The 27,932-nt window shown below is 53.0% G+C and overlaps 1 protein-coding gene across 1 annotated transcript in view; it reads left to right on the top strand.

The window, feature by feature from the left end:
* Positions 1-27,880, top strand: part of LOC144734168 (uncharacterized) — a 41,496-nt gene extending 13,616 nt beyond the window's left edge. Inside the window, exons 2-5 of the mRNA XM_078616244.1 lie at positions 13,866-14,126; positions 18,388-18,523; positions 19,334-20,452; positions 21,034-27,880. Of these exons, the coding sequence (XP_078472370.1) occupies positions 13,875-14,126; positions 18,388-18,523; positions 19,334-20,452; positions 21,034-21,881 (2,355 nt within the window). The 5' untranslated portion in view covers positions 13,866-13,874 and the 3' untranslated portion in view covers positions 21,882-27,880. The remainder of the gene's footprint in view (positions 1-13,865; positions 14,127-18,387; positions 18,524-19,333; positions 20,453-21,033) is intronic.
* Positions 27,881-27,932: the final 52 nt, after the last annotated feature.

The raw sequence follows: 27,932 nt of genomic DNA on the forward strand, positions 1-27,932 counted from the left end.
GCCACCACCATCTCAGCCACCACCACGGCCACCACCACCTCGGCCACCACCACGGCCACCACCACCTCGGCCACTACCACGGCCACCACCCCCACTACGGCCACCACCACCACGGCCACCACCACAATGGCCACCACGGCCACCACCACCAGCACGGCCACCACCACAATGGCCACCACCACAATGGCCACCACCACCACGGCCACCACCACCTCGGCCACCACCACCACGGCCACCACCACCACAGCCACCACAACGGCCACCACCACCACGGCCACCACCACAATGGCCACCACCACCACGGCCACCACCACCACGGCCACCACCACCACGGCCACCACCACCACGGCCACCACCACCACGGCCACCACCACGGCCACCACCACCACTACAGCCACCACAACGACCACCCCCCGCCCCACTGCCTGTGGAAGCGGGGAGCTGCGCCCTGCGTGTGCGTCACCAGTTTGTATTCCGATCGTCCCGGTGCGTGACAGTCACGCAGATATTTGCATGTGTGTATGTTTAACTTCTTTCGCATCGTACATAGTCAACCGTGCGAATCGGAGGTGCGCAAAAAACTGTTGTAAAGAAATGAGTTTTCAATGTAGATGATTTCAACGTGCATAGATGCAGTGGCTTACTAATTATTGTCAGAACTGGACTGTCGCCAAAAGTAAGTGAAATGTCGAGTTTAAAGGGATGGGTGTTGTTGTGACCGGGCTCAAGCCATCAACTCGCTAATTCTGAGTGGACGAAGCCGGAGTCAACCCCAGGCTCAGTGGAACCCTCTGGAGTCAAACCCCAAACCACTTCTCACGCCATGACTCACTGCTTGCCGGTGCGATACAACTCTTTAGTACCAAGAGTGGCGAGTGATGTCATAACCAGAACCCACTCACCGTCCGCCCCACAAAGACAAAGATCCCCCGTATAGCCTCGGGGAAGCTTAGGGCAGGGTCGGATAATCTTCACTGGTGTTGGCCATGAACGAGAATCGAACTCGGGTCGCCAGGTTCGTAGCGCAGTGCGCTAACCGCTGCACTACCCCACACAGATGCATACACAGAGATACATACACATAGAGATACATACAGAGATACAACTGTATGTATTGTGTGTGTGTACTGTGTGTGTACTATGTATGTACTGTGTGTGTACTGTGTGTGTGTACTGTGTGTATGTACTGTGTGTGTGCTGTGTGTGTACTGTGTGTGTGTACTGTGTATGTACTGTGTGTGTACTGTGTGTGTACTGTGTGTGTGTGTGTGTGCTGTGTGTGTACTGTGTGTGTGTACTGTGTGTTCTACTCGGCAGACAGCTGTCTCCTCGTACGGTTTCACTTTGTGCGCGCTGTTTAATTTGGAAGGCGTCTGCTACTACATCTGCTACTACATCTGCTACTACATCTACTACTTAGCCTGTTATTGGGATAGAATTGTCTTCTGCTTTTTAAAGAAGATTAATGTAAGAGCCTTCTAGCTCAAACGAGCCATGGGGCAACACTCATCTCTGTTAGCAGTCCTGAACGAGGTGCGGAAATTCCACATTCCCATGCCGGGGGCTACAGTCATTGCATAGAACAACCAACTGTCAACTGCCCACAAAGTGGTACGTATTTTATTCACCAGGAAAGGATGATGAGGAAGAGCTTCATTTGTCGCTGATTATTTTGCCGTGTGCCTGGGCAGACTGGCCATAATTGATAGCTTAAACGAAGTGAATTGCCATCACGTGGACATTTACAGCAGCCGAATACTCTAAACGCGTGGTGTTGATTCTAAATGTGGAGCGAAAAAACCCGGAGAGACCCGGAGAAAAATCCGCGTGACCACAGGGGGAGAGAGAGAGACACGCACACTCCAAATATACAGGAGGAATTAGGGTCGGGATCGACTTTGTGTTGTGTATTATAGAGTGCGGCCGATGGGCACCACGGTGGCTAGGAGGTGTTAACTCCATCGCCTGGTATACAGGAGGTTGTGGGTTCGATCCCAACCCTGACGCCTCCTGTATATTTGGAGTTTGCGTGTCTCTCTCTCCCCGTAGTCGCGTGGATTTTTCTCCGGGTCCTCCGGTTTTTTCCCCTTCACCCCGCCTCGGCATGGGAATGTGGAATTTCTATACCTTTGCACAGGACGAGAAAATGAACAAAGGAGCACCTGACCCACTGCTCCGTCCCCCACGTGTCGAGTCTGGTGAATGTCCGCGGCTGCTGCTTTTTGATGTGTAATGAATGAACCCCACGGCTCCCGATGGAATCTCACACCCCCCCCGTACACACCCCGTAGACCCCCCGTACACCCCCCACCCCCCGCTCCCTAGAAATGCTTTCACGGGGCACAGTCCCTTTCATCGTTCCCGCATTAAAACTTTTCGGGCCTTGCGATGTATTTGCGTTTTTTTCCCTTCATCATCTTTTTAAGCCGACCGTGATATCGCCAATTCAATAACAGTGGGACATGTTCCCAGGGCAGACGGCAGCTCCACGCGCTCCCCCCTCGCGCCATCGCGGGTCCCGCTGTGTCCGACTGATTCCTCGCGGACCCTGCAGCGGGCCGTGACCCCGGATCATTCACCGCTCAGCGAAACATTTTTTTTATCCCTTCTCGCTCTGTCTCCACCCCCCACCCCCCCCCCCTTTTTTACCCAACAAGTCGCCGTGTTTGCGCGATCTCCCGGCACGGAATGTGACAGCTCTTCCAGTTGCGCGAGGGGTATTTTATTTTCGTGATCCGACGCGGGACCGCCTGTGCCGCAGCCGCCAGAGGCAGCGCCGGGGAGAGACCCCCTGGGCGGGAGCTTTTCTCAGCCGTGCGCGATACAAACCCCGAGCTCTCTCGAGAGCGCACGATCGGGCAGATAAACTGCGGCTAAAACCCTCTCATTCCGTTTCATTAATTTGTAAATGTCCCCAGCCTGTGTGCGTGTCAATGTTCTTCTCCGAACCGTTTGCTCGCCGTGCGGCGAGCACTTTGCTCGGAGCGCCGCGTGCGCCATCACAATCCTCCCCCCGTGTGTGGATCGCTGACAGTTCAGCAGTAGTTCTGTGACAGCTTCTTCCCTGGGCCGCTCTGTGACACGGCGCAACCTTCCGCTGCTCGCCCTGGGAGTGGGGACTTCTCGACGATCGCTCATCCTCTCCCCCGCGGTCTGGACCCCCCCCCCTCTCCTCCTCCCCCCTCCTCCTCCCCCAGTCGTCCGTGCTGTGGACTCCCCGGCCCCGTCCGAGTCCAGGCGCAGGACCTCCTCGTCTCCTCTGAATAAGCAGTCCCCACTAATTCGTTAACCCGCGACGCAAATGCGATTTGTGTTGCGTCATTCCTTAGTAACTTCTTGGCTTTGCAATAAGGCGCTTTGCATATTTATTAATTCGATCAAATGTAAACGAATTATGAATTATAATCGACACAATTTACCACACTCATCTGTTAATCGGGGCCGACCGGCACCATCGCGTTACACGTGACAACGCGACCGCGTGTCCCACCACGTGGCCACCGACCCGCCCTGGCGCGGCTGGCCAACACGATCCCCGCTCGATTGGACACGCGGGGGTAGGGAGGGAGAGGAGGGGGTCAAATCGTGGTCGACTCTGACCGGACGAGGTCAAGAGGAGAGTTGTGATCCCTCCCACGGGGTTGACCGAGCCCGCTGCGCTTCAGGAGCCGACTTCAAGATCAGCTGCTGATCACGCCGAGAGGGCTTCAGCAGAGACAGAGAACGAGTTGGCTATTCCTCCTTCTCCTCCTCCTCCCCCCTCCTGCATTGAATGTGATTTGCGATATGGTCCATGGACGTCGTTAGTTCAATTCGAGGCATGAATCGGTAGAGCTGCCGCTCGATGCATGCGGGCTGCGTCATCACGACGAGCAGCGCCGCCCTGCGGCACGCGCCGTGTGTGGGGGGGGGGGCGCGAGTGGAGTGTAGCGCTACGAACACGGCAGCCCAGGTTCGATTCCCGCTCACGGCCAGCACCAGTGATGATTATTTGCACCGGTCCTGGACCTCCCCTAGGTCCACTCAGCCTCAAATGAATACCCGGCGCGGTGTGTAAACATCGCCACTAGGGACACAAAGGCGTCGTGCTGGCCACCCACTCCCTCGTGTATCGTGACGGCCTTCATAGGTGCTACTCGCTAACAGCAGCGCTTGCCTCATCAGTCTGTTGAGGCTACACGGGGGACATTTGTCGTTGTGGGTCACCGCGTGCTTTGCTCCGCGTGTGCCAATCCGCACTCCTGGGTCACGTCTCGCCAACGAGACGTTTACATCTCCGGAGATTTCCCGTGCGAAATGGGTCCACGGATTCACGAATCACCGCACCTCCTGCGAGGCTGTTTCTCGCCCCGTGCCGCGTTGGGGCGACGGCGACCGCAGGGTGGCCCGCGAGTACCAGAACACTCGCCCCCCACCCACCACCACCACCGCGTGTGGATCGGAGGCTATCGCTGGGACCTCAGCGATAGCTCCGTGACATCATCTTCCGGGGGCCGCTCTGTGACACGGCGCCAACTTGTTCGCTGCTCGTGGAAACCTCTCGACGGTCGCTCCTCACCCTCCTCTGCTGCACCCCCCCCCCCGGCCCCCGAACGATTCGGACCTCTTCCTCCCCCCCCCGCCCCAGTCGGTTCTCGGCACGCCCGCTGCGCAGCGCTCACACCAGCGCGCCACATTCCGTCCGCGCATTCATCCGCGCGAACGGCCAAGTATATCCATTTGTACCATTTGTGCCGATGGACATGGAGCCCTGGCCCCTGCGTCTGTCTGTCTGTGCGTGTCTGCGTGTGTGTCTTTGTGTGTCTGCGTGTGTCTGTGTGTGTGTCTGCGTGTGTCTGCGTGTGTCTGTGTGTGCGGTGTGGTGCGGGTAGGGGAGCGTTCGCGCAGTGGTTGGCGCGCTGCGCCACGAACTCGGAGACCCGAGTTCGATTCTCGCTCGCGGCCACCACCAGTGACGATTATTCGAATCGGTTATGGGCCTCCACGAGGTCTACTCAGCCTCAAATGAGTATCTAGTGCGGTGTTTAAACATCGCCACTAGGTAGACAGAGGCGGCCGTGCGTGGTGCTGACCACCCACTCCCTCTTGTGCCTTACCGGCCCTTATTGGTGCTACTCGTTAACAGCACCAGATACTAATTTGAGGCTGAGTCGACCTAAAAAATGCGCAGAACCAGTTCAGATAATCGTCACCGACGTTGGACGTGAGCAGGAATCTAACTCGGGTGGCGGGTTCGGAGCGCAAGCGCGTCAGCCATGGCGCTACCGCTCCCCACAGTGGCACCACGCAGATGCCTTGCTCAGGGTGAGCATTGGGCCGACACGCGTGTGTGGGTGACGCGTGACTGTGGGTGACACGTGACTGTGTGTGTGGGTGACTTGTGACTGTGTGTGACACGTGACTGCGCTGGGCGTGCTGCGGCAAGACCGCTCAAGGGGGCTCGTGTGTGTGTGTGGCAGCCGCGTGGCCTATTTACTGCTGGATAGATCCCTCCCCAAGCTGTCACTGTGGAGCGCCATGGTGGCGAGATGTTAACTACCTCGCCTGGTATACAGCAGGAGATGGGTTCGATCCTGACCCTGACGCCTGCTGCTGTATATTTGGAGTTTGCGTCTCTCCCTTCCCGTGGTCGCGTGGATTTTTCGCCGAGTCCTCCGGTTTTTCCCTCCACATTTATAAACATTTAGAATGACGCGTTTAGAGATTTTGGCTGCTGTAAATGTCCACGTGATGATGATAAGTCACTTCGTTGAACCACCATTTGTGGCCAGGTCGCTTCTGAAAAACGAGCTATACAGCCCACTGGTGCCTTACCTGGTAAAATTAAAATTAGCGACAGCCAGCAGTTTTTCACCTTCTCGTAATCCGGCGATGTTGATAATTTCGCCTGCACGCCCGGCCCCGTTCGTCCGCGTGGTCACAGCGCGCGTCACCTTCCAGGCAGGCTGCTGCAGTGGATTGCCTTTTGCAGAAAGCCACCGATAAATTTTGATAACTTAAAAAAATAATTCGGAGCAAATATCAGCGCGAAATCCATTTCTACCACCACCACCGTCACCAAAGATCCCCCAGTGCAGCCTCCAAAGACTTTTGGGGCAAGTACTGTTAGCGAGGAGCACCTATGGATGGCCAACACTACGCACGACCACCTTTGTCTCCCCAGTGGCGATGTTTACACACCGCACCAGGCACTCATATGAGGCTGAGTCGACCTCGGGGAGGCCCAGAACCGGTTCAGATAATCGTCACCGGTGTTGGTGGTCGTGAGCAGAGAATCGAACTCCGGTCGCCGGGTTCGTAGCGCAGCGCGCCAACTGCTACACCACCGTACCCCACCACCACCACTGCCACCACCTCTGCCACCACCACCGCCACGTGGCGCGCTCGGCGGGAGTCTCGGCGAGAGGCACGATGTGCCACCCACCCCGCCCCCCTCGGTATAATTCCACACCCGCCCCCTCCCTTCAGCCCCCTCCCAAACCCCCCTCCCCCGCTGGCCCCTGCCCCTCAGCCCCCCTACCCCCACCCACCCACCCCATAGCCCGGCGCCTGGGCTCCCCGCCGGCCAGTGGGCTTCGGGCGCAGTTGCACCGCCTGCGCACTCGGTAGGCAGCGCGTGTCCTGCACGCAGGGCATCGATTTAGCGGCTCAACGGGGACGAGCCACCGCCGCTTCGTAACGAAGTCGACAGTGGTATTTTATGTGGAGAGACGGGCTCCTGCCATGTGAATGTGGAATTTACACCACGGTGCTCGGGGCTGGAAAGAGGAGATCATGAGCGCAGCTGCGTTGGCTGAGCGAGGTGGAGACCACAAACCACGGACACGAACACCCATGGCACGATGAGGGCCCGTTTTTCTCGAATTAATGAATCATCCATTCCATGGCGAACCACCGCTGGACGATGGCCCAAAGACCGCATGAGCCATCATCTATACTCTGTTGGGTCTTTCGGTAAAGTCAGGTAGATAGGAAAATAAGAAAATAAGAAAAAATCACGACGTTTCGATCGCAGCACTAGCAATCGTCGTCAGGTGAAAAAATACAGTGGGCGGACTGCTGAGCCAGGAAGAAATTTGATTCCTTGCAAAAGGTTTCTATTTGGTGTCTGAACATGTTAACACCCGTTTCATTACCAGAAAGGGTAAAACGTCTTATTTTTTCACAATACTTCACCGTGTTTGGACAGCTCCGGCTGGGCCCATGCTGACCACGGCCGGAGGGGGGGGGGCGAGGATGGGGGGGGGTTCCTCCACGTTATTGGTCGCGACTGGGAATTGATCTCAGGTGACTGGGTTCACCGTGCAGTGCGCCCGCTGCGCCAGCCAGCTACCTTGGGTAAATAATTGACATCATCAACAATGGAAGAGGAGGAGGCAGGTGGTGATGGTGATGAGAGTGCGAGACAAGGGACGATCGTCGCGATTTCCCTCCGGTGCTGAGCCTTCGTCTGCGACTCCACCGCGGTTATTTGTCGACGATGAGAAGAAGACGACGAAGAAACGCAACGAAAAGTCGTCGACTTGGCGATCCGATCCGCTGCCCCGCGTAGCGACGGGCCTCGATGATGAATCAGCTTGGAACGGTGCCGCCGAGCGCGGTTCGCCAAGCGAGAAGAGGAAGCGACATTCTTCGGCTCTCCTGGTCAGGTAGGCCTCCGTGTCCCGCCACGTGTTTGTTTTTCAAAAAGCAAACCGAAAAAATGCATCGGAGCTGCAGAGAACACGTGTTTTTCCGCACGCCGCCCCCGGAACACCCTCACATCAATCCATCCAATGGAGCTGGCCGCAATGAAAGTCAAAGAGCGGCGCTGGGGAATCGATGAGAGGGGGTGGCCGTGCGCTCCTGTCGGGGCGCTGAGGCTCGCACCAATGAGACTGCCCGCCCCGAGTTCCAATGCGGGGTTTGGCCGCTCAGCGATCAACAAAATCCGGGGTTGTCAATGCGGCGAGGCGGTGTTGATGAGTCTCTGTCGGGTCACCCGTTGGTTTTTCACTTCACGTGGCCAGGTCCCAGCGCTGGGGGCTTCTCCCCGCAGCAGCAGCAGCACGCCACAGGCCGAGCGAAGGGGGCTTCAAAACTTGCGGCTATTCTCTGACACTAAAATTGTGAAATTAATAAAAACATGTATTTTTTGTTTACCAATTTACAAAATGAGCTAAACATTTTTTTCCAAGTTAAACTAAAACTAAACTAAAGGAACTAAACTATTTTTTATTTTACAAGGTAAGGCCCACTCAGCTATCAGGTCTTTTTCAGAAGCGACCTGGCCACATATGATCGCTCAACGAAGTGGCTTATCACGTGGACATTTTTAGCAGCCAAGTATTATCAAATTCTCAACGCGTGATGTTGATTCTAAATGTGGAGGGAAAACCGGAGGACACGGAGAAAAATCCACGCGACCACGGGAAGAGAGAGAGAGAGACATACACACAAACTTCAAATATACAGCAGCAGGCATCAGGGTCTGGATCGGATCCACGACCACCTGCATACCAGGTGAAGGAGTTAACATCTCCTAGCCACCTTGACACAAGGTGGGTGGGGTGCGCTGGCTCGGAGACGTGGCGCTAATGGCGCGATTCAAATAAAATCTGAGGTTCTTTGAACTGAGAAATAAAAACATTCAACACAAAAAAGCACAAACCCCTCCGTTGTGGAGAAGGAATTCGCGTGAGCGCAGCCGCCGTCACCCCGGAGCGGTGGGGGGGGAGCCACCGCAGAAGCCGCCCGGCGGCCGCGGCACGGCCCCAGGCGCGGTGAGGACACGGGGTGGCCCTCTCTGGGGAAGGAAAGGGGCCACCCATGTGAGCGACGAGAGGCTGAAGGGATAGAGAGGGATAGAGAGGGAGAGCTGGGAGAGCTGGGAGAGGGGAGGCAGCGGCAGGAGCTGCTGAGTGCGCAGCGGCAGGAGCTGCTGAGTGCGCAGCTCCTGCCGCGTTCGGAGCGCGTCGCGGGTCACCCCGCCACCGCTCCCCGCTCGCCCTGCGCAATCACAGCGGCGTAGCTATCGAGTGTGCAGGCGGTGCAACTGCGCCCAGGCGTCTGCGGGGTCGGAGAGGCCCAAGCGTCGCGCTACGAATAGGGGACATTGGACAGGGGGGGGGGGGGGTGGTGGTGGGGTTCTCATTGATATCCTTGCACCAGTGGGGGGCGTGTCACCCACGCGGTGCCACGGAGCGGAGTGGCACGGGGAAGGTGCCCGGGGGAGTGGCTCGCGAGATATCCGAGTGCTGAGCGGCCGCTGCTGATTGCCGCGAGGGCTGCGCTGGTCTCGCAAGGGCAGCGCGCTGATGATGGCCTCTGCCTGGTTACGCATCTTCCTGAGTTGACTAAATTTCAACTCCCGGGGGTTCGCATCGCCTCGATCGTCGGTAGCCAAATCATCTAAACGCGTGGTGTTGATTCTACATGTGGAGGGGAAACCCGGAGGGGAAAAATCCACGCGACCACGGGGAGAACAAAACATGCGAATTGAAAAAATATACAACACCCGTCAGGGTCGGGATCGAACCCATTGGGCTCACGGCTCGCCTGGAAGCGCATCCAGGCGAGCCGTGGGCTCGCTTGGAACTTCGTCTCGTCAGCAGTGCCAGGCCCGCCCGAATCGACGCCGGTGAACCGCCAGATGTCACGCGACAAGGACCGCCCCCCCTCTCTCTCCCGTCAAGACATCAAATCAAATGACCACCACTGATGCTGAGGCCACCACGCGTGTCGCTGCTGGTGCAGAGTGAGCTTGGGCTCGTGCGTTCCGTGGGAGCCGGTGGGCTGTGTGGGGCGAGGCGTGCGTAACCCGCCTCGTTCAAGAGTAGTTCTATGGTATCTACTTACAACCCGCACTGAAGCAGCGTGGTGAGGTTTGGGCAAAGGACACCCCGTGACTGACACAGCGCGGGGAAACTGTTGTGATCCAGCAGTGGATTGTCCAAGGGCTATGAACTGGTACGAGATCTCCGTACATTTCTCCCTCTAGAGATGGTTTCATACAGAGAGCACACACGCCCAGAGCCAAGGCGACTGGCGCGTATTGCATTGCAGTGCGCGATGCCTGCTCGTCACTAACGGTGCGATTTAAGACTCCTCATGAACATAAAACAACAACAACAACAGTCTTCAATTTACAAATGTAACACGGCCTCTTGGTGAAATTGGTAATTGCAGGGCGTGTCTCAAACTTATTCTTTCACCGCATTTCTCTGGCCATCCCGTCGACGCATTATGCCCGAAGCGTCGCCTAGTCACGCGTGTGTGTGTGCGCGTGTGCATCATCTACCGGTCATCTCAATCAGCACCTGCTCGGTCTGTCCCGACACCTCCTGTCAGCAGCGAGCCCTCAAAGTGCACCTAGTCTGGCACAGGCGGCGTGGTGACATCACCGTCACTTCGTGGCGAATGGCGGTTGTGTTGGTATTGGACATCTGTGAAAAACATCGCTTTATAGCTCATCGGACTCCGTGTTATAAATGCATACTCTCATTTTGGTTTTATGGCTACGAGGGGAGGAGGGGGGTTATTTATTGAAGCAGCTAGCGCCGAGATTTGTTGCCGTACGACGAGGAGGAGGACTCGGCGAGCGAACGTGGAGTTGGCACGCCGCACCGGAGGAGTGGGTCCGGCCAAATCCAATATTGAAATAAATTAAAAAACCTCCAGGGCCACGTCTTAGCCCCCTGGACTCGATGATGATTGCCTCGCGGCTGAAACGCGCTCTTTGTGAGAGAATGTAGAAATTTTTAAAAAGAAGAAGAAGAAATTGGCAATTAAACGTATCCACACACAGATGCCCCCTGTGTGTCAGGTTGCACGCGGTACACGGCGCGCCTGCGATTTATGTAGCTGAGAATTTCACAAGCAACGCTTTGGCAAAGGCGAGAGGGCGGGGAATAACGCGGCGGCACAAAGTAGACGTGTGTCTGTGTGTGCCTGTGTGTGCCTGTGTGTGTGTGTGCCTGTGTGTGTCTATGTGTGTGTGTGATGTGTGTGTGTGCCTGTGTGTGTGTGTGATGTGGGGAGCGGTAAGTGTGGCGGTTAGCGCTACGCTGCGCTACACAGGGGATCTTTGTGATGTGTCGGGTCTGCGTGTGTAAACATCGCCACTAGGGAAACAAAGGCGGCCGGACGTGGTGTTGGCCACCCACCCCTTCGTGTGCCGTGCCGGATCTTTGTCGGTGTGTGATGTGGGGTGTGTGTGTGTATTTTATGCGGGGTGTGTGTGTGATGTGGTGCGTGTGTGTGTATTTGATGTCGGGTGTGTGTGTGTGTATTTGATGTCGTGTGTGTGTGTGTGTATTTGATGTGTGGTGTGTGTGTGTGATGTCGTGCGTGTGTGTGTATTTGATGTGTGGTGTGTGTGTGTGTGTGCTACTCACTAACAGCACTTGCCCACTACAGTCTGTTGGGGGAGGGGGGGGGGTCCCCAGCCCAGCAGCATCGCGTGAGGCGCCTCTCGCCCCGCGGTGTCCCCAGCAATGTTGAGAAACGGCGGCCGCGCTTTTGCGCAATAGACAAATGTTCACCGTGAAAGGCGCTCCACGTCCTTGCCCCCCCCCCCTACCCCCCCCCCCCCACACACAGAGCCGCCTTCATCTCCAGCCACCAATTAATTCGGAGACCAATTAACCCCCCCGCCCCCCCCTCGTCTGAGCGACTCTCTGTTCCGAACAGAGGCGTATGTTAGCAGCTCGCGCGACACCTTTAACGAGTCAACCTTTAACGAGTCAACCTTTAACGAGTCAATCTTTAACGAGTCAACCTTTAACGAGTCAATCTTTAACGAGTCAACCTTTAACGAGTCAATCTTTAACGAGTCAACCTTTAACGAGTCAACCTTTAACGAGTCAAACGTTGGTGGACTCGCCCACCCCTCCCTGCACGCCTCCCTGCTCCTCCTGGATGCCCGAGTTGAGATGGAGCAGCGGTGATGTTGCTGCTGATGATGCTGCTGCTGCTGCTGATGATGATGATGCTGCTGCTGATGATGATGATGAAGAGTTTCACGAGCGTGCGCAATAGCTTCTGGAGCAAGGCCACGTGCGTGACGTATGCCACGCAGCGGACTAGCTCTTAATCCCATTAATCATCATCACCATCACCACCACCGTCATCATCGCTATCTTCATGATCACCATTACCGCCATGATCATCATCACCGCCACAATCATCACTAGCATCATTGCAATCATCACCATCGTCAAAATTACCACCACCATCATCACCACCACAAAACACTATCATTATCAGCATCAAAAGCATGGTCGTCATCATCATCACCATCGTCAAGATTACCACCACCATCATCACTACCACCACCACCAAACATTATCATTATCAGCATCAAAAGCATGGTCGTCATCATCATCATCATTGACCAATCAATGTCATCAAGAGGCGATTCGATGTCTCGAGCTCGTGCGCCTTCTCTCGTCCGAGTGCTCCTCTCGTTGCCTCGCGCTGTCATTCCAAGCCTCGCCACGCTTCTGTGTGCACTTTTCGTTATCATCATCATTTTCAATCATCATAATAATGTTCATTCATCATCACAATCATCACCACCATTATAACCATCATGATCATCACCATAATAATGTACATCACCATCACCATCATCACCACCATCATTATCATTTTCAATTATCACCATCATAATGTTCAATCATCATCACCATCATCACCACCATCATTATCATAATTTTCAATCATCATTATCATCACCATCATTATCATAATAATGTTCAATCACCATCACCACCACCACCATCACCACCGTCATCATTATCATTCATCATCACAATCATCACCACCATTATAACCATCATGATCATCACCATAATAATGTACATCACCATCACCATCATCACCACCATCATTATCATTTTCAATTATCACCATCATAATGTTCAATCATCATCACCATCATCACCACCATCATTATCATTTTCAATCATCATTATCATCACCATCATTATCATAATAATGTTCAATCACCATCACCACCATCACCACCGTCATCATTATCATCAGAGCTGCACTCGTGGGATTATGTGGCCATCCCATGTCATAGATCATTATTGAGATGTGAGTGATTTTTTTTATTGTAAATATATTTTATTTTTAAAAATCATGATTTGTTATAAGTAGAGACATTTACTGTGATTCAACTGATAACGTAAGTTACATGCAAATCTATTTTGTTTTCTAAAATGAGAGACGTTGTGTTAAAGAGCGAAAACTGTACCTCCTAATAACGTGTAGCTGGGTGCGCCATTGCATAGCATCATCAGCATCCAGCAGTATCATCAACATCCAGCAGCATCATCAGCAGTATAATCAGCAGCATCAACATCATCGTCATCAGCAGCAGCATAATCGGTATCACAACCCACGCCTCAATGTGCGATCTCCACAAAATCTATCTCGACCTAGAACCCACAATCTGACGATGAGGGTCCTTGCCCATGAAGGCCTGGCCCCTCAATTGCTCAAGAGACACTGAATGTCGAAAGTGGTCCAGAGTTTGCTTGTGTTGAACCAACATCGTGCTGAAATGGAACAAGCAGCATGCGCCCTCTGTCGTTAATTGCTTCTTCAAGGTGCGCGCTCGCCCTACTTGTTGACGTGTCTGCGGTCACCGTGGGCACCGATTCGCTGACCCTCGACGTGCAAGGAGCAGACAATAGATTAAGGGCGCGCGCCTTAAAGCGTGCGCGCAGAAGCGCAGGTGATGTGCAACCCGGGGGACGGTCCGCCCACGGATAATCGAGAAACCCACCACCACGCGTCTGAGCACACGGCTTGCAACCGTGAGCACTTCTCTCAATGTCTCTCTGTCTCTCTCTGCCCCCGTCGCTCGGTGGCTGCAGGTTGCGACCATGACTACCGGGCCACGCGCCGCGCTCATCTCGGCGTTAGCGCTGGCCGCCGTGCTCTTGCCCACGTGTCGAGCCGGCGCTTACTACCGTGACAAGTACAAGCCGCAGGCCCAAGCGGCCCCGCTGGGGGCTGGGGCCGGCCTGAAGGCCGTGTCCTGGGACCACCAGGCGGGCGGCCTGGGCCTGGGCCTCCCGGCGCATTGGGATCAGCAGCCGCAGCACCAGTGGGAGCAGCCCGCCGCCGGGATGAAGGTGAGCCGGCGTCGCGCCCGCTAGGGGGTCACACGGATAATGATTGATGGGGGGGCGCTGCGGTGACGAGGAGATGTTAACTGCATCGCTTGGTATTCAGGGGGTCGTGGGTTCGATCTCGACCCTGACGCCTGTTTTTATTTGGAGTTTGCGGTGTCTTTCACCCCATGGTCACGTGGATTTTTCTCCGGGTCCTCTGTTTTTTTCCCCTCCACATATGGAATCAACGTCATACGTTTAGAGTATTAGGCTGCTATAAATGTCCACACAATAAACCACTGCGTTGGGCTATAATTTGTGCTAGCCAGGTCGCTTCTAAAAAAAAGCTGTATAGCTTTATACCTGGTAAAATAATAATGGTTTCGTTTTTAAAGATAACACATTTCTGGTAGGCTCGACACGCACATGTCGGGAGCTGGAAGCCCCTCCCTCTGTCCGTCAGCCCCACCCATTTTTACATAGCCGCGCCCACTCAAGCGCTAGCACCACTCACACAATCAATGGATTGGCTCCTTTTGACGTTGACCCCACCCACCAACTCGGGTAGCCCCGCCCATTGCCCACGTGATGAGTCAAGCACGATTAACCCAACCAATAATATATAACCATTATAATTTACATTAATACCCTGATTGGCTCACACTGACGACATCACATTTACCCCCTCTATTTAGAACCGAAACAGGAGGATGATTTCTCCACAACTCTGGCTGTCGCCTGATGATGCTGGTTTTAATTACTGGTCAATTTTGTAGTGGGTTTACTCTCCAACACACCGGTGGTGCTGAACTAGTAACGAATTGGCACGTTTTGTTTACGTGACAAACCTTACTGATTGGCGGTCGAGTGGTGGCGAGTTTAACGACACATTTATATTTATGGGATCAAACCCAAAAAAACCCTTTATTATGGATCACCATTCCTGTCACTCCCATGTCCTTGGCCCGGTCCGTGGCATCACGTCACGTCCCTTGCCAGTGATGTATCACGCAGCCGTCAATTGTCTAGTAATGTTCAAAAAAAGGTTTTTGGGTTAGATCGCGTTATTTATAAATGTGTCGCAACCCTCCACCACCCGACACGGCCAATCAGTAAAAAATGTGTCACGTTAACAAAACGCCAATTAGTTACTTCTTCAGCCCACTGGTGTGATTGAATAGTGAATCCACAACATTTAGAATTTATAATAACGCGATCTAACCCAAAAACATGTATTATGAATAATACTGGTCGCGAAAGTCTACATGTTTAACTGTCTAGAGATGCATTGGCATTCAAGCACTCTGTACGTCAAACTCGTGTCTATACAATCGTCTTCATCACCGGCCACGATATATCTATCCACTGCGGGATGAGGACCTCTCCAAGCCACCGCCGCCGTCATCCTTGCGACGATCCTGCGATGTCTAAGCAGCCCCACTTAACGTGCGTAATCCCTGAAAGTGGTGACTTTTGTTGCACGCTTTAACGAGAACCCGAGTCGCTCACCGAGCAAAGATCCCCGTTGTGTATCCGTACATCGCGCTCACATGCGGGAACTCATCATCCCCAGATGACCTCGGCTCAGTAAAGCGCTCGGTAAAGCAAGACATTTGGCGTGCTCTCAAGCACTCCCATCTGTATGCCGATTGCGCTGCCAGTCTCCTGTCACGAGTCGACAATGACGATGATTCATCACAACGGGCGTGGGTTCGCCACATCAAAGCGCTCTCTTCCCCACCAGTAGGGACCTGGTCCAACATCCCCGGCGTGCATGGCTCTCTCCATCAACGTGCCAACACGGAGATGCAGGATTCCTGCAGCAATAGAGGCCACCGGTGTTAAACAAAATCATCACTCGCCTTGAATGCATCCCCCGATCTTTGCGAGATCGTGGAAAAGAAGCAGGGGTCGAACGTCGGTTACGTCTTCGGACGGTGGTCGCAAGAGGCCTGCCAGGTGTTGAGAGGCGCGGGGCTGAGTGTTGTTCTCCTTGTGCTCAGCGCAAGGTCTGCGGTTGCCTCCCTCGCTGCGAGTGGAAATTAAATCGACGAACATCCCAATGCGGTGGCGGCACTCCTCTTGAAGCGGCGTGAACGAGACCCAGCGAGGCTTTTCTGGCTGCACAATCGGCATTATTATAATAAGTGTAAATTAATTAATAGTTATTAATAATTATTAATTGTTCTAATCGTGGCTGGGGATGGCTGAGGAAAAAGGATGCTCGTTCCTGAATCCCCCCTCCCCCCCCGAGTCAGCCCATCCGATGCGGCCGAGTTGCCGCATTCCCATCATTACGATGCATTCCATCACTCAAGCTGCCACAACTTGGATCTTTTCCTTGCATAAATCTGTTCCACTCTATAAATGCGCATTCACATTTAGCATGCACGAAAGCGCTCCTTGAATGTCATCAAAGTGTATCATGCTGATGGGAAAGTCTTCCCGTCGCAGTAAGAGCCAGCACAGCCTCACTCTATGGCAGCCGGGCTCCCGCGTGAGAATATTTGGCCGATGTCGTCGTGAGAAATTCAAGTCCAACGCTTTTCTGTGAATGATGAGGAAACCCACCACAAGTGGAAAATGCGTTCAGGCCACATTTTTGTTGTTGTTTTGTCCAACGTCTTTTCAGTTGGTGGCCTAAACAACAACACGGCTGCACGCTCAGCTCCGTTGAGCCGGTGGTCTCGACAAGGCTGAGGGCATCGTACATGCGATGCCCTCGGCACCATGACACGCACGCGAGGCAGGCGCATGCCCGTAAACCAGGGGTGTGGAGGCAGCGAGGGGTTGGTGGCTCCCAGCGCAAATGATGCGAAATTCCCTTACCGTGGGCATCGAGGTGGAGCCATTCCCTGGCTTTCAATGAGAAGGCGGCACAGCAAAAATGTGGACTCCGCCTGTTCCATCTGCATGGGATAGTGTTCAACCCTCGCACGCGTGGGTTCTATCAGGGGGCTTCGGTTTTCTCCCACGTGTATAAACACACGTTGATTGGCTGATAGCACTTTAATACAGAGAGGGCCACAGGGCCTAATCAATTGTTGGCACCGGCTCACTGGCTCATCATCGAGTGGCTGCTCTCCCACTTGTCTGCGGTTACTGGTGCCATCAGAGTTGTTCTCCCTCTATCTCTGCGCGAGAGCAAGCAAACATTGTTCGGCGGCGCAGTTTTATGATGATGGGAGCCGTGTCTCTGTGAACAGGGGGGCACCCACGTGCGTTATCAAACCTCCGTGGCGTGCACGGTGTCGTGCATGAGGAGGGAAGCTGGAGCAGGGGTGCGTGCAAGCGCACGCGAGACGCGCCGCGTTGCTTGCGCGTGGCTGCGCTGGGTGGACGCACGGAAGGGCACTGTGGAGCAGGAGGGCCTGGGTTTGATCCCGACCCTGATGCCTGCTTCATGTTTGGAGTTTTCCTGTCTCTCTCCCCGTGGTCGCGTGGATTTTTCACCGGGTCCTCCGTTTTTTCCCTCCACATTTAGAATCAACATTATACGTTTGATGTGTTTGGCTACTATAAATGTCCACGTAATAAGCCACTTCTCTGAGCTATTATTTGTGGTCAGGTCGCTTATGAAAAAGAGCTATATGACTCAGTGTGCCTTACCTGGTAAATAAAATAAAATATAGAAGGCGTGGACGTGAGCAGCGCGAGAGGGCTTCGTGTGAATCATTGGGCCTCATCGTCACGTAATCTGACGGCAAGGATAGAGGCCGCCAAGGCAATGGTGAGCAGGGCCTGCCGAGCCCCAAGGGGGACCGTGGGCTGGTCGGACAGCTAGGCCAACCTTGCATCAAGGGCGCACCAGGTCACGTTGGGCAATGCCCAAAATGATAAAATGAAATAAAAACAATTTTAAATGTAAGTTTTTTTTTCTTCTAGTAGGGGGTGATTATTGTTGCGGGTATATATTTCTTACAAGATGGCAAATTTATGACCGTGACGCGGGGACACGATGGCCTACTCTTGCAAATTACATCACGGGATCTTTGAAATCCACTCTGAAGCAGATAGCGTGAAGAATTTCAAAGGTTCCTACACCTGCAGGATTAATTGGGGACGACCGCTAGATTCGAACCATGAATCTCTGTGACTATATGCGAACACGCTACTGCATAGCCGTGTTCACCGCCTAATAAATAATACATATTGACAGTGATGGTCATGTTGAGGATGATTATAATGATGATGGTGTGGGTTTGTCCGACGCAGGTGTGAGGCACTGTACAATTAAGACATGCTGATGATTATGATGATGGTGGGTGCTTGTGCGACGCAGGCGGCTGGACAATGGGACCAGGGGCCGGGCCAGGGTTTGAAAGCGGGCGGAGCGTGGGAACCGCAGCCTCAGGGTGGTTACAAGGCAGGGCCGATGGCGGGTCAACTGCCCCAGGCCGGCAAGGACAAGTACAAGGGTGAGTGGGGGTGACCTGTGCGCACACGTGAGACGCTCCGGCCTGGAGGTCACTGGGTGGCGGGGTTGTGAGATGTTAACTACCCGCCTGGTATGCAGGAGTTCGTGGGTTCAATCCCGACTCTGACACCTGTTGTATATTTGGAGTTTGCGTGATTTCCCCGTATTTTTTTCCCTCCACATTTAAAAACATGCATTCGAGAATTTGACTGCTATTTCATTTCCACGTGATTAACCGATTCATTCGGCAATTATTTCGCGTCTGGAAAAGAGCTATATAGCTCAGTGAGCCTTACCTGGTAAAATTAAATATAGTCCAATAGTAGAGTGGCTCTGGGGTGCGAGAGGCAAAGCCGGCACTGCGAATATCCTGGTTTCCGTTCCAGGTTTCAACCGTCCGCAATAAAACTGCATTCTCAAGTAGAGTGAACTTATGGCCTCAGCCTGACACCAAAAACGTATTTTAGTTTTTATTTAGCTTATTCCAGTTCTGAGATGTGCACGTTTTTAGTTTCATTGCCGTGCAACGAGCCAGCTTTTTCATGACATTGAAAGCTGTCATGTCCCTATTGTGAATAAAGAGGTCTATTGAATTGACCAGAAGTAGTTATGGATGTTATCTTTCGAGGCCATTCTCCCACACAACGTGATGCATTGCTGGCTGCAGTGTTCCAAAACATTTTTATTTCCTCTCACCAATAGCAGTTGAAATATTATTTTGGACAAATAAAACAAAAGCGATTTTTATTAATATTAAGGTAGGATTGTGAGCATTAACTCGAGTGGCTATGTGTGTGTGCTTGTGTAACAGGTGTCGCCCCAGTGATGCCGGCCGGCATTAAAGGTGAAAAGGGATACCAAGGCGATCAGGGAGCACGGGGACCCCCAGGGGCACAGGGCCCCCCTGGGCCCCAAGGAAACGGACTGCCAGGTCCCCGTGGCCTACAGGGCCCACCAGGGCCTCCTGGATTCTCCAGCATTGGAAAACCAGGAATGCCAGGGATGCCAGGAAAACCAGGGCTTGGAGGCCAGCAAGGCCCCAAAGGTGACTTGGGCCCACAAGGTCAGCCAGGCCACAAAGGCCTGCCTGGGCTTCCAGGCCTTCCCGGGCCACCAGGCCAGTCTATTACTGGAAAGCCAGGCCTTCTGGGGCCACAGGGCCTCCCAGGGCCCTCGGGACAGCCAGGACCAAAAGGTGACCAAGGAGCGCCAGGCGTGTCAGGTCTCAAGGGCGAGAATGGTCATGGGATTCAGGGCATCCCGGGCCCGAGAGGCCTACCAGGCCCCATTGGACCACCCGGTCAACCAGGCTTGCCAGGCGAAGGAAAACCAGGCTATGACGGCATGCCGGGTAAGCCAGGCCCAATTGGACCTGTTGGGCCACATGGGGAGCTCGGGCCTATGGGTCCCTCAGGGCCAATTGGACTTCCTGGTCCTATGGGAATGCCAGGTGAAGGCAAGCCTGGCTTGGATGGTCTTCCTGGCTTAAAGGGACCTCCAGGGGATAAGGGCCATCAAGGCCTACCCGGGATGCCTGGGCCACCGGGCTTCCCAGGCATTGGCAAGCAGGGCCTGCCGGGCCCCAAAGGGGATCGTGGGCTGGGCGGACAGCTTGGCCAACCTGGCATCAAGGGCGCACCCGGTCACGTTGGGCTGCCAGGCCCCTTAGGGCCTAAGGGTGACAAGGGCCTTCCAGGACTGCCAGGCCCTCAGGGTCCACCAGGCGGAGGCGGTCTGCCGGGATTTAAAGGCGAACCAGGGCACATGGGTTCACCTGGCCTGCAAGGGCCGAGAGGCGAACCAGGACTCGATGGCCTGCCTGGGAAGGGAGGCCTGCCGGGAGATGTTGGAGAGCCAGGACCCAAAGGACTGCCCGGGGCCCCTGGACTCAAGGGTGAACCAGGCCACAAAGGACACCAGGGACTTCCAGGTGAGAAAGGAGTGGGGAAACTTAAATCCTCTACCACAAGTTGTGACAATTACGGAGTGACGATCGAGTGACCATCGCCAGGACTGATATCCTTCTGTCAGTCCATGTGGCATCATGCTGTATTATTTTGGCCCACAACGACACGACACAGGTGTGGCCTAGTCAGGGGCAGAATCAAGGATGGTTGTAAAGTCGTATTTTGATCAACGTTCCATCCTGGTAATTTGATGACATACATCAGGAAAACATGTCACAGGAAGTGGTACGATGCTGTTCTGACAATTCTGCCAGGCAGTGTCAGGTGGCAATTTGAGCAAATTGCTGGTTTGAATGAGCAACGCTTGGGACACATATCTCTAAGCCGCTGTGTAAAAATCACCACAGGAAGAACAAACCTATCTGAGACTGCTTGCACATGAACCATGACATAATGCCCTGATGATTATAATTTAAAAAATTGGACTTTGGACCTAGAATTTGTAAGAAAAAACATTTGTATAGATTTATATGAACATTGTTTTAGTGAAACAATTAATGTACTTTTTTGCCATATGTGTACATTTTCTCTTCCTTGCGTACAGGTATAACCGGCGCACCTGGGGGTAAAGGAGAACTTGGCCTGGCTGGGCAGCCAGGACCCAGAGGCCTGGCTGGAATTCCAGGCATGCCAGGGCCTGTGGGCCCTATCGGCATACAGGGAATCCATGGGCCAAAAGGAGAGCCAGGGGTGCCAGGATTGCCAGGGCCGCAAGGAGAAGGCAAGCAAGGCCTACAAGGCCCATCGGGGCCCGCGGGAAATCCAGGTCTTCAGGGCCCTCAGGGTCCGCCCGGTCTTCCTGGCCCACCAGGCCCGCCCGGCCTTCCTGGCGTGGGGCAGCAAGCCGGCTTCGGAGACTTCCCCGACAGGGCGGCTGCGGCGGGCGCCTCAGACGGCCAGAAGGCAGGCTCGCAAAAATACAGGGGCCAAAAGGGCAAGTACGACAAGGGCCAGGGCGGGAACGGGCAGGTCAATGTGCTTCCCTTGACGGCGAGTTCCGCGTCGGCCTTCACGGCCCGCCTCTCGGCTCCATTCCCTCCGGCCGGGCAGCCCATCAAGTTCGACAAGGTCATCTACAACGGGCAGGGCCACTACAACCCGTTGACGGGCGTGTTCACGTGCGAGGTGGCGGGCGTCTACTACTTCGCCTACCACGTGCACGTCAAGGGCGCCAACGTGTGGGTGGCGCTCTTCAAGAACGGCGTGCCCGTCATGTTCACGTTCGATGAGTACAAGAAGGGCACGCTGGACCAGGCGTCGGGCAGCTCGGTGGTGGAGCTGCGACCCGGGGACCAGGTCTTCATCCAGATCCCCTCTGATCAGGCCGATGGCCTCTACTCCACCGATCACATTCACTCCTCCTTCTCCGGCTTCCTCCTCTTCGCGGTCTGAGGCCTCCGCAGCACTCGCTCCAACCGCCCCCCCCCCCCCGCCTCCGACGCGTAAACCCCTCTCCTGCCCAGACGATATCTTTTCACGCCTCGTGGCACGTCGTTATTCCATTGGGCCATCTGCGTTAGCCATACAGTCATCATTATTATCATCACATGCATACCATCAGTAACCACTGCATTGGCCTAGTTTACTTCAGAGTTGTAGCAGACTAACTTTACTGATCGGCAATCCTCCCACCCCACCCCCTCCACCAGTGTTTGGAAAGCACAAACGTTTATTCCTTTGTGCCTCTATATCTTCCTTACACGGGCACATCGTAGACGCTAAAATGCAGTATTACCATAACGTATGATCAAATATTATATGGCGCACGTGCACACTCGTTCACATATACAAAGACGTGCCTACACAAATACACACAGATAGACGGTCATGGGTTCATTGAGTAAGTGGAGATGTTTGCTAAATTTGAATCAAGTCGCAGTGCATTCCCTGCCACATTTATTGGTCAAAACTATTTGATTCTAACTCTGTGGTGAGCTTTAGGCAGCTGACAAAGTGATAAGTGGGCACAAGCAGGCAACAGGATAATTATCCACATATTGCCTTGCTTGGTATTGCAATATCTATGTTTCCACAGTTCAGTCATTGCTCAAACCTGAGCACCATTTGATCCCAGGGTGTAGAGTGGGTCCTGTGTTGCCAACGCCTTTCCTCTCTCCTCGGCCTGTCAGCTGTCCCAAGGCCTTATTTGGCAGGCCCGAGTCCCCTCCATTGGTGTCCTCTTGTTATCAACCTGCAGCACGCTCGCATTTCTCATGCTTTAGATTGGCGCAGTAGCCGTCAATTCGTTTGATCTCGCAAAAACGGGAAATGTAGACCCTCGGTGTAAATGTGTCCTTCAGTAGCAGACACTTTTCCTCTGTAATTCTCAGTTGTGAAGCAGCTGTACAGTGCACAGAGTGAGTTTGAGGTTGTGATAGTGCAGTTGATGTCCGTATGGAATTAAATATACAACTTGGAACCCGAGCTAAAGAGAAGAACAAAACTACATCGGCGGAGCTTGTGGTTTCAGAATTACCGAAGTAATTGTAGTTTAATGTTTGTCTGTGAACCGAAATCATGTTTTTATATCATAGTTAATATGTAAAGGTCATTTAATATATAAAATGTAATCATTGGAGTTAGAGGTTTATGAATACAGTAATAGCTAATTTGGTGATTGGAGGAGATGGTGTAAAATGCTCCCGGTCACAGATAATGACGGTCACGGATAATGTAATGAACTCGAGGGACCACGCCATTACGCTAAGCATCCCACATTCACCTTAGCGAGGCCCTTTCCTTATGAATGCACAGAGGGACCACGCAGCCCCCCGTGCAAGTATCGTTATTAAATACCGGAGTGCATCTTGCGGGCGATTCTACGCAGGCGAGTACTTTAAAGACACGCGGCACACGTTCAGAATGCTTAACGGACCCGCTTGACAGGAGAGTTTAACTTTGAGCACCAAAATACATACACGTTGACAGAACCTCTTCCACCCTTTAACCATCTTTACTCGAAACACATTGCCTTGGCGTAAATGGACACAGTACCGAAAGCCATATAAAACCGGATAAGCATCATAGGATCCAAGAGATATAAGTATTTGTCATTATTCGCGATGCTTTTGTTCCTCGCTGCCTCAAATCTCTTTGTTTTTGCCAAAACGTGCCACGTGTCACTTTTACCGCTCCATGCGTTCGTTTGGGTTGGGGCCCAGTTACATTCAAGTCAACTTGCCAACCTGGGCCTGCCAGTGTAAGCACATGGCCCCCGCCAGTGGCTTTCAACGTTGCCACACGTGCCACCTTGTGTCCAGGACATCCTACGGCGTGTGGTCACGTGTTCTCTGGCTAGGGTGGCCCACCTGTCCAGCACTTGACCTCGACAATCCGGGAATTGGATTCTGTGTTCAGGGGGCAAGGGAAGGGGGTGCGCAGGAATTGATTTCTACTGAGATCTAACACCAGTTTTGTGTAGAAGTTTATTGCAGGAGACTCCGACAGTTAAGACCTAGGCTGTGACTGAGAACATCTGTCCTGGCCTGGGCCTGTGGAAAAGTTCACGAAACCCTCGCACTGGACCACCTACAACAAGGCGAACGCTTTGGCCCTGTGTGTTCACCGATCGTGGTGACCACTTAGCCAGTGTGATGCCACGTCGTAATAACACACATTGGCAGAACAACTCGGCCGCATTCAAGCTAATCTCAGTCTTTGCTGTGAGGCGTCTTGAGATGTTTTATTAGCATTTGGACGCTACGTAAATAAATAAAATGCCATCCTTTCTGCCATCCGAACACCGAACTCTGGTGGGGGCAGTAGTTGTGGTGCATTGCCCAGTGCAGACACACACGCAGGCACGCATTGCTTCCTCTGACCCAAGTCCACCCGCCCATCACACCTTATCCGCAGCGCATCGCAAATCGCCGCGACAATTCATCTCGCCGCACAGTCCATAACGCGACTTTGTCAGAATTCCTGCAATGATTTCACGTTGCTATTCTTGTACGTCGTAACCACTCATTCTGGTGTAAGTGTATCTTTAACCTCCTGGGCTCTGCATTAGTCCACATCTGCACAATCTCGGCCCCCGACTATCGGTTGTACATCTGTGAATGGGCGCTGTGTTGACAGTGCTCCTTTGTGATCGTTGAACACAGCATCCCCCTCAGCTCCCCCTTAAATAAAAAAGCTGCCAGCAACTCCCGAGCACTAATAGCAGACGAGAAGGCGTCTGTTGAAGTGAACGAGGTTATGGGAACGTGAGAAAAGACAGCACTGGCAGGGAGTCCCCAGAGCTGGGCAGCTCCAGGAAATGAATGAGTCCGTCCGAGTCCGTCCGAGCGAGTCCGTATGAGCGAGTCTGAGTACGTACGAGCGAGTCCGTCTGAGCGAGTCCGTATGAGCGAATCTGAGTCCGTACGAGCGAGTCCGTCCGAGCGAGTCCGTATGAGCGATTCTGAGTCCGTACGAGCGAGTCCGTCCAAGCGAGTCCGTATGAGCGAGTCTGAGTCCGTACGAGCGAGTCCGTCCGAGCGAGTCCGTATGAGCGAGTCTGAGTCCGTACGAGCGAGTCCGTCCGAGCGAGTCCGAGTCTGTCCGAGTTCGAGTCCATACGCGAGCGAGTCCATACGAGCGAGTCCCGTCCGAGTCCGTCCGAGCAAGTCCATCTGCGCAAAACTGTGCTCTGCAGACCTTCAGACGACAAAGGTTCAGTCGATGGACGCCGTGCAGTACGCCCACGTTTCAGATATGTTTACGGAATGACGTTGATACGAAAATTCTCTATATTGTTTGTAGTTGTACTTCGCTATGACGCCAGACTAGGACCGCGATTGCAACGCACGGTAAGCTAACAACCGATGGTTTTAAATACAGGTAGCACCTGTGGTCGTATACAGCTCCCCTTTCAGCCTGTCTGCGACCTCCCCTCTCTATCACTCTCGTCTTAAAAAGTTAAAGAATGGAAGTTTGAATTTGGGTTGGGCTCTGAACCAGAGGGTTGCGAACTGGCTTTTTTTATAGGAGCTGTGTGAGTTCATAATTAAGAGCTGGAGGTCTTCATGGCCAGTGCTGTTGATGTAGAGGCCATCTGTAGTCCAAGCAAGGTTGAGAAGAACTGCTGGTAAAAGCATTGTAGAGCATTTCAACCATTCAGTGCTTATCCGATTACTGGAATAAAATCTGTTACATTTGCCTTTAATTTGACATTATTCTGATACGCTAAGAAGCCTTCATCCATCGCAACCAGCCTCTTCATAACATCGATCCCCCCCCCCCCCCATGACATAGAATAGATGTTTGGCTCAAACGAGAATTGAGGCGGAGTTCCTCTCCCGTTCACATCCCTGGGTCAGTAGTGGGCATTCCACATGCCTATGGCGGGGTAGGAGTCTGTTTGTAGGACAACCACCGTTGACTTTGTCAAAAAGGTGGTGCTCCTTTTCATCACGCGACGATCCAAGTCTGAAAAAACAAGAATAGGATTTTACCCCTTTCTGCCAATAAAACAGGAGTTGTGTTAAGATGTTCAAACACCGAATAGAAACCTTTTTGCAAGGGGTCGTGTACTGCATTAACCACACGTACTTGTGGTGAACATGCAAACATGCTCTGATAATGATATCTGCATTGTCTTTGAAACTGATTGGCCTGCACTAGAGCCAGCAGCCTTCTTTCGAGCCAAGTCTCACCGGTGTCAGACCAGAGAACAACGCCAAAAGGCGAACAGAAAAGAGACAATGCACTTTCAGAGCATTTATAGCTCGGGGTGAGCAGAAAGGGTAAAACCTAGTCTTATTTATTCATACTTTGATACTGGCAAGTCTGTAGATCCTGTACGCACCACTGTACTTTAAGATGTATGGGCATGAGAACAACGTATGGGCATGAGACCAATGTATGGACGTGAGATCAAGGTCTATAGGATCACTTTCAGTGCCTAGCGCTGAACACGGTGGGCGAGGGGACCCCTCAGCACCCACAAGGCCTCTGTGAAATGCGGGGCTCACAGTTCGTGAAGGATCCGTGTCGGGGCAGGACGGCTGGGTTCCTCGGCACGTTGCTGACTAAATGTCAGCTGTTCTTGTCCGAAGATGCATTCTTACTATTCCCGCCACGGCTTTGTTATTCAAATATATGTTTTCAAATCAACATTGAGCAACTGAAAAGAGTTGGGCCGGACCGCCAGCAGACGAGCGTGTCACTAAGCTAGGACGATGATGTCGCGTGCAGTGATAGAACATGGGGGGGTGGGGGTTGTTATTGCTCAGGTTGCAATAATGTTACAGGGCACTGCAATAACGGTTACGGTACGATCCCTCGGGGGGGGGGGGGTGGGGAATAGGTGTGAGAGAAAGGATGAAATTGTGTTAACGCAGTGTCACATTGGATTGCCATTCCCACCCGAGGCTGGTGTGGCACTCGTTAGACAAACACGGTCGTGATCGTTTTGCTCTTTCACAAATTTGCATCAACAAACCAAAGGGGGGGGGGGGGGGGGATTTTGTTACTAGGACTCCTATACTTACGAACATTCGACTTAGGAGCTTTCAGAGATGCGAAGAAACCTGTCCGCACAGTCCAGTTGCCTGTTCGGACCGAGAGTCGTAAGTTCGACCGCCGCGCAATCGACGGCGGTGGTGGCATTCGTGAAGAACCTGCGGCCAGTCCCCGCGTTTGGAATTGACAGGAGTAAAGTTGGCCTTACGAACAAATCGACTTACGAACAGACCTCTGGAACTTGACTCGTTCGTAAGTAGAGGAGTGCGCTGCACTCACTTCAAGTTGCTTTGGGCAACCGATGCGCGCATGACTGGGCCCTGTCAACTGCAGTTCCGGCGACGACTGCGAATGGTCGCCACGCGTTTGTCGCAAAACACTCCCTCGCTTCGCACCATTGGTCTTTAAGCCTCATTATTTATTGTCACGAGAGAAGACAGGCAAGCCACGATCCTGCAAATGCGTGTTCCTTACTTTAAAATAAAAACGCTTGACCACCAAAACAAATGGGATAAATGGGTTTTAAATTGTATTAATTTAAATATCAGGGTTTTTTTTTATTCTTGCAGTTTCCAGAAGAAGAAATACAAACCATTTGAGTCTCGGGAGTTGTTGGTGAACTGCTGATATTGTTACTGTGACTGCAGCTGTGTTTTTGTGTGTTTACGCACACACACACACGTGTCTTAAAGCATATTACAGTACTATTGTGGCTGTTGTTCTTGTTGCTGTTCTTGCGTGTGTTGTTACAAAAGAGACCAACTAAGACACACGGGCAGCTGACGGAGGGGGTCTTCCCTCAGTGGAAGGGAACGCTAAGCTTTATCTACATGGTGCTGTTATTAATAATGGATGGTTGCTCTGGCACTTGCATGCTATAACTGCATTCTGAAACGGTGCTAAATCTTTGTACAGAACTACACAATAAAGTGCATTCCTGTTCTTAAGCGATGGTCTCCGCTGGTTTATTTGAAAGTTTCAATCTGTGGTGCGTTTGTT

The sequence above is a fragment of the Lampetra planeri genome, chromosome 50 (genome assembly GCF_965212315.1).
Source record: "Lampetra planeri chromosome 50, kcLamPlan1.2.h2, whole genome shotgun sequence".
Lineage (NCBI taxonomy): Eukaryota > Metazoa > Chordata > Hyperoartia > Petromyzontiformes > Petromyzontidae > Lampetra > Lampetra planeri.